The sequence below is a fragment of the Tachyglossus aculeatus genome, chromosome 5 (assembly GCF_015852505.1).
Source record: "Tachyglossus aculeatus isolate mTacAcu1 chromosome 5, mTacAcu1.pri, whole genome shotgun sequence".
Taxonomy (NCBI): Eukaryota; Metazoa; Chordata; class Mammalia; order Monotremata; family Tachyglossidae; genus Tachyglossus; species Tachyglossus aculeatus.
Genome location: NC_052070.1, coordinates 7,242,936 through 7,248,935, shown reverse-complemented (window position 1 = coordinate 7,248,935; position 6,000 = coordinate 7,242,936). Strand labels below are relative to the sequence as shown.

Sequence of the window (6,000 nt, the reverse complement as noted above, 5' to 3'; positions counted from 1 at the left end):
TTATTTTGTTGGTATGTTTGGTTTTGTTCTCTGTCTCCCCCTTTTAGATGTGAGCCCACTGTTGGGTAGGGACTGTCTCTATATGTTGCCAACTTGGACTTCCCAAGCGCTTAGTACAGTGCTCTGCACACAGTAAGCGCTCAATAAATACGATTGATTGATTGATTGATTGATTGATTATTATTATTGTCTTCTGTCTCCCCCTTCTAGACTGTGAGCCCGTTGTTGGATAGGGATTGTCTCTCTCTGTGGCCAAATGGTCTCTTCCAAGCGCTTAGTCCTGGGCTCCACGCACAGTAATTGCTCAATCAATATGATCGATCGATTGATGATTGATTGATTGATTGATTGCTCCCCCTCCGCCCCCTGTCCATCCCCCCCGCCTTACCTCCTTCCCTTCCCCACAGCACCTGTATATATGTACATATGTTTGTACAGATTTATTACTCCATTTATTTATTTATTTTACTGTATTTATTTACTTAATTTTACTACATATATTATTATTAATTACACATTTTTTACTCTATTTTACTTGTACATATCCATTCTATTTGTTTTATTTTGTTAATATGTTTTGTTTTGTTCTCTGTCTCCCCCTTTTAGACTGTGAGCCCACTGTTGGGTAGGGACTGTCTCTAGATGTTGCCAACTTGTACTTCCCAAGCGCTTAGTCCAGTGCTCTGCACACAGTAAGCGCTCAATAAATGCGATTGATTGATTTATTGATTGATTGCTCCCCCTCCGCCCCCCTCCATCCCCCCCGCCTTCCCTCCTTCCCTTCCCCACAGCACCTGTATATATGGACATATGTTTGTACAGATTTATTACTCCATTTATTTATTTATTTTACTTCATTTATTTACTTTATTTTACTACATATATTATTATTAATTACACATTTTTTACTCTATTTTACTTGTACATATCTATTCTATTTATTTTATTTTGTTAATATGTTTTGTTTTGTTGTCTGTCTCCCCCTTCTAGACTGTGAGCCCGCTGTTGGGTAGGGACTGTCTCTAGATGTTGCCAACTTGGACTTCCCAAGCGCTTAGTCCAGTGCCCTGCACACAGTAAGCGCTCAATAAATACGATTGATTGATTGATTGATTGATTGATTGCTCCCCCTCCGCCCCCCTCCATCCCCCCTTCCCTTCCCCACAGCACCTGTATATCAATCAATCAATCAATCGTATTTATTGAGCGCTTACTATGTGCAGAGCACTGTACTAAGCGCTTGGGAAGTACAAATTGGCATCACATAGAGACAGTCCCTACCCGATAGTGGGCTCACAGTCTAAAAGGGGGAGACAGAGAACAGAACCAAACATACCAACAAAATAAAATAAGTAGGATAGAAATGTACAAGTAAAATAAATAAATGAATAAATAAATAGAGTAATAAATATGTACAACTATATATACATATATACAGGTCAATATACGATTGATTGATTGATTGATTGAGTCCCAGGCCTGTGTGCTGGAGGCCTTCCCAGGCTGAGCCCCCTCCTTCCTCTCCCCCTCAATCAATCAATCAATCAATCGTATTGATTGAGCGCTTACTGTGTGCAGAGCACTGGACTAAGCGCTTGGGAAATACAAGTTGGCAGCATATAGAGACAGTCCCTACCCAACAGTGGGCTCACAGTCTAAAAGGGGGAGACAGAGAACAAAACCAAACATACTAACAGAATAAAATAAATGGAATAGATATGTACAAGTAAAATAAATGAATAAATAGAGTAATAAATATGTACAAACATATATCCATATATATGTATGTATACATATATACCTCCTCCCCCTCCCCCCCGCCTTAGCTCCTTCCCCTCCCCACAGCACCTGTATATATGTATAGATGTTTGTACAGATTTATTACTCTATTTATTTTATTTGTACAAATTTATTCTATTATTTATTTTATTTTGTTCATGTGTTTTGTTCTCTGTCTCCCCCTTCTGGACTGTGAGCCCGCTGTTGGGTAGGGACCGTCTCTATATTACTTCCCAAGCGCTTAGTACAGTGCTCTGCACACCGTTAGCGCTCAATAAATACGATTGATTGAATGAATGAATGAATGAATGAATGAATGAATGAAGTGCTCAATAAATACGATTGAATGAATGGAGCGCGGATCAGGGCGCAGGACGGGCCCTTGGCCGCCAGAGGGCGGTGTCGGCGCCCCGCCCCGCCCCCCGGATGCCCGGCCGGATGCGATGACGTCAGAGGCTGCGGTTGCCACGTCCGCGGCGCCGCGTTGCGCTGGGCGGGGCCCCAGGGGGGGCGTGGCCCGCTCCTGAAGGACGTCCACACGGGCCAATGGGAGCGCGGCGTTCTTCGGGGGCGGGGCCCGGCCCTGAGGGAGCGTCGTCACGGGCCAATGGGAGCGCGGAGCGGGCGGGGCTCTAGGGGCGGACCAATGGGAGCGCGGGGGCGGGATGAAGCGCGCGCGCGCGCCCTCTCCCCCTCCTCCGCCGCCCTCCCTCCCCGACTGCGCCTGCGCGCGCCGGACCAGCCTGGACGGGACCTGCTTTCTGCTCCTCTGCTCCCCTGCTCAGTGCTCCCTTTTGCACAGAGCTCCCCCTGCTCCCCTGCTCGGTGCTCCCCTCTGCACAGAGCTCCCCCTGCTCAGTGCTCCCTTCTGCACAGAGCTCCCCCTGCTCAGTGCTCCCTTCTGCACAGAGCTCCCCCTGCTCAGTGCTCCTCTCTGCACAGAGCATCCCCTGTTCAGTGCTCCCTTGCACAGAGCTCCCCCTGCTTAGTGCTCCCTTGCACAGAGCATCCCCTGCTCGGTGCTCCCCTCTGCACAGAGCATCCCCTGCTCAGTGCTCCCTTGCACAGAGCTCCCCCTGCTCAGTGCTCCCTTGCACAGAGCTCCTCTTGCTCCCCCTGCTTAGTGCTCCCCTCTGCAGAGAGCTCCCCCTGCTCAGTGCTCCCTTCTGCACAGAGCTCCTCCTGCTCCCCTGCTCAGTGCTTCCCTGCACAGACCTCCTGCTCCCGTCAGTGCTCCCCTGCACAGAGCTCCCCCTGTTTTCCCCTGCTCAGTGCTCTGTCTGATCAGTTCTCCCTCTGCTCCTCAAGTGTTCCCCCTGCTCCTCAGTGCTCCGGCGCCATGTGCGGTAAGAACGAGGCCCGGGGGGCTGCGGGGGGCTGTCTGGGGTCCTGGAGGAGCAGTGAGGGGCTGCCTGGGACCTTACAGGGAGCAGTGAGGGGCAGCGTGGGGCTGGGGAGGGGCTGCCTGGGGTCTTGGAGGAGCAGTGAGGGGCTGCGTGGGCCTGGGGAGGGGCTGCCTGGGGTCTTGGAGGAGCAGTGAGGGGCTGCATGGGGCTTTAGAGGAGCAGGGAGGGGCTGCCTGGGGCTGGGGAGGGGCTGCCTGGGGTCTTGCAGGAGCAGTGAGGGTCTAAATGGGGCTTTGGAGGAGCAGTGAGGGGCTGCGTGGGGCTGGGGAGGGGCTGCCTGGGGTCTTGGAGGAGCAGTGAGGGGCTGCGTGGGCCTGGGGAGGGGCTGCCTGGGGTCTTGGAGGAGCAGTGAGGGGCTGCATGGGGTTTTGGAGGAGCAGTGAGGGGCTGCGTGGGGCTGGGGAGGGGCTGCCTGGGGTCTTGCAGGAGCAGTGAGGGTCTAAATGGGGCTTTGGATGAGCAGTGAGGGGCTGCCTGGGGCTGGGGAGGGGCTGCATGGGGCTTTGGAGGAGCATTGAGGGGCTAAATGGGGCTGGGGAGGGGCTGCCTGGGGTCTTGGAGGAGCAGTGAGGGGCTGCATGGGGTTTTGGAGGAGCAGTGAGGGGCTGCCTGGGGCTTTGGAGGAGCAGTGAGGGGCTGCGTGGGGCTGGGGAGGGGCTGCCTGGGGTCCTGGAGGAGCAGTGAGGGGCTAAATGGGTCCTTGTAGGAGCAGTGAGGGGCTGCGTGGGGCTGAGGAGGGGCTGCCTGGGGTCTTGGAGGAGCAGTGTGGGGCTACATGGGGCTTTGGAGGAGCAGGGAGGGGCTGCCTGGGGCCTTGCAGGAGAAGTGAGGGGCTGCGTGGGCCTGGGGAGGGGCTGCCTGAGATATTGGAGGAGCAGTGAGGGGCTGCGTGGGCCTGGGGAGGGGCTGCCTGGGGTCTTGGAGGAGCAGTGAGGGGCTAAATGGGGTTTGGAGGAGCAGTGAGGGGCTGCCTGGGGCTGGGGAGGGGCTGCCTGGGGTCTTGCAGGAGCAGTGAGGGGCTGCCTGGGGCTGGGGAGGGGCTGCCTGGGGTCTTGCAGGAGCAGTGAGGGGCTGTGTGGGGCTGGGGAGGGGCTACCTGGGGTCTTGGAGGAGCAGTGAGGGGCTGCGTGGGCCTGGGGAGGGGCTGCCTGGGGTCTTGGAGGAGCAGGGAGGGGCTAAATGGGGCTTTGGAGGAGCAGTGAGGGGCTGCATGGGCCTGGGGAGAGTCTGCCTGGGGTCTTGGAGGAGCAGGGAGGGGCTGCCTGGGGTCTTGGAGGAGCAGTGAGGGGCTAAATGGGGCTTTGGAGGAACAGTGAGGGGTTGCATGGGCCTGGGGAGAGTCTGCCTGGGGTCTTGGAGGAGCAGTGAGGGGCTAAATGGGTCCTTGTAGGAGCAGTGAGGGGCTGCGTGGGGCTGAGGAGGGGCTGCCTGGGGTCTTGGAGGAGCAGGGAGGGGCTGCCTGGGGCTGGGGAGGGGCTGCCTGGGGTCTTGGAGGAGCAGTGAGGGGCTGCCTGGGGCTTTGGAGGAGCAGTGAGGGGCTGCATGGGGCTGGGGAGGGGCTGCCTGGGGTCTTGGAGGAGCAGGGAGGGGCTGCCTGGGGTCTTGGAGGAGCAGTGAGGGGCTGCGTGGGGCTGGGGAGGGGCTGCCTGGGGTCTTGCAGGAGCAGTGAGGGGCTACATGGGGCTTTGGAGGAGCAGGGAGGGGCTGCCTGGGGTCTTGGAGAAGCAGGGAGGGTCTGCCTGGGGCTGGGGAGGGGCTGCCTGGGGCTTTGGTGGAGCAGTGAGGGGCTGCCTGGGGTCTTGGAGGAGCAGGGAGGGGCTGCTTGGGGTCCTGGAGGAGCAGTGAGGGGCTGCGTGGGGCCTTACAGGAGTAGTGAGGGTCTGAGGGGGGCTTTGGGGGAGAAATGGGGGTCTGCCTGGGGCTGGGGAGGGGCTGCCTGGGGTCTTGGAGGAGCAGGGAGGGGCTGCCTGGGGTCTTGGAGGAGCAGTGAGGGGCTGCGTGGGGCTGGGGAGGGGCTGCCTGGGGTCTTGCAGGAGCAGTGAGGGGCTACATGGGGCTTTGGAGGAGCAGGGAGGGGCTGCCTGGGGTCTTGGAGAAGCAGGGAGGGTCTGCCTGGGGCTGGGGAGGGGCTGCCTGGGGCTTTGGTGGAGCAGTGAGGGGCTGCCTGGGGTCTTGGAGGAGCAGGGAGGGGCTGCTTGGGGTCCTGGAGGAGCAGTGAGGGGCTGCGTGGGGCCTTACAGGAGTAGTGAGGGTCTGAGGGGGGCTTTGGGGGAGAAATGGGGGTCTGCCTGGGGCTGGGGAGGGGCTGCCTGGGGTCTTGGAGGAGCAGGGAGGGGCTAAATGGGGCTGAGGAGGAGCAGGGGGGATCTGCGAGGGGCTGGGCGGGAGCAGTAAGGGGCCTGCGGGGGGCTTTGGAATCAATCAATCAATCAATCGTATTTATTGAGCGCTTAGTGTGTGCAGAGCACTGGACTAAGCACTTGGGAAGTCCAAGTTGGCAACATATAGAGACAGTTGCTACCCAGCAGTGGGCTCACAGTCTAAAAGTGGGAGACAGAGAACAAAACCAAACATACTAACAAAATAAAATAAATAGAATAGATATGTACCAAAAAAAAAAATAAATAAATAGAGTAAAAAAATATGTACAAACATATATACATATATATATATATATACACCTGATGACCTTGTATCTACCCTGTTTACTATTCTATTTATTTTATCTTGTTAATATATTTTGCTTTCTTCTCTGTCTCCCCTCTTCTAGACTGTGAGCCCGTTGTTGGGTAGGGACCGTTTCTATATGTTGCCG

The 6,000-nt window shown here is 56.1% G+C and overlaps 1 protein-coding gene across 2 annotated transcripts in view; it reads left to right on the top strand.

Annotated features, from left to right (window-relative positions):
- The first annotated feature begins 2,543 nt into the window (after positions 1-2,543).
- Positions 2,544-6,000, top strand: part of GFPT1 (glutamine--fructose-6-phosphate transaminase 1) — a 173,714-nt gene continuing 170,257 nt past the window's right edge. Inside the window, exon 1 of one of the 2 annotated variants that reach the window (XM_038746851.1) lies at positions 2,544-3,125. In XM_038746851.1, the coding sequence (XP_038602779.1) occupies positions 3,119-3,125 (7 nt within the window). In that variant the 5' untranslated portion in view covers positions 2,544-3,118. The remainder of the gene's footprint in view (positions 3,126-6,000) is intronic. The other variant, XM_038746852.1, reaches the window with a different exon arrangement.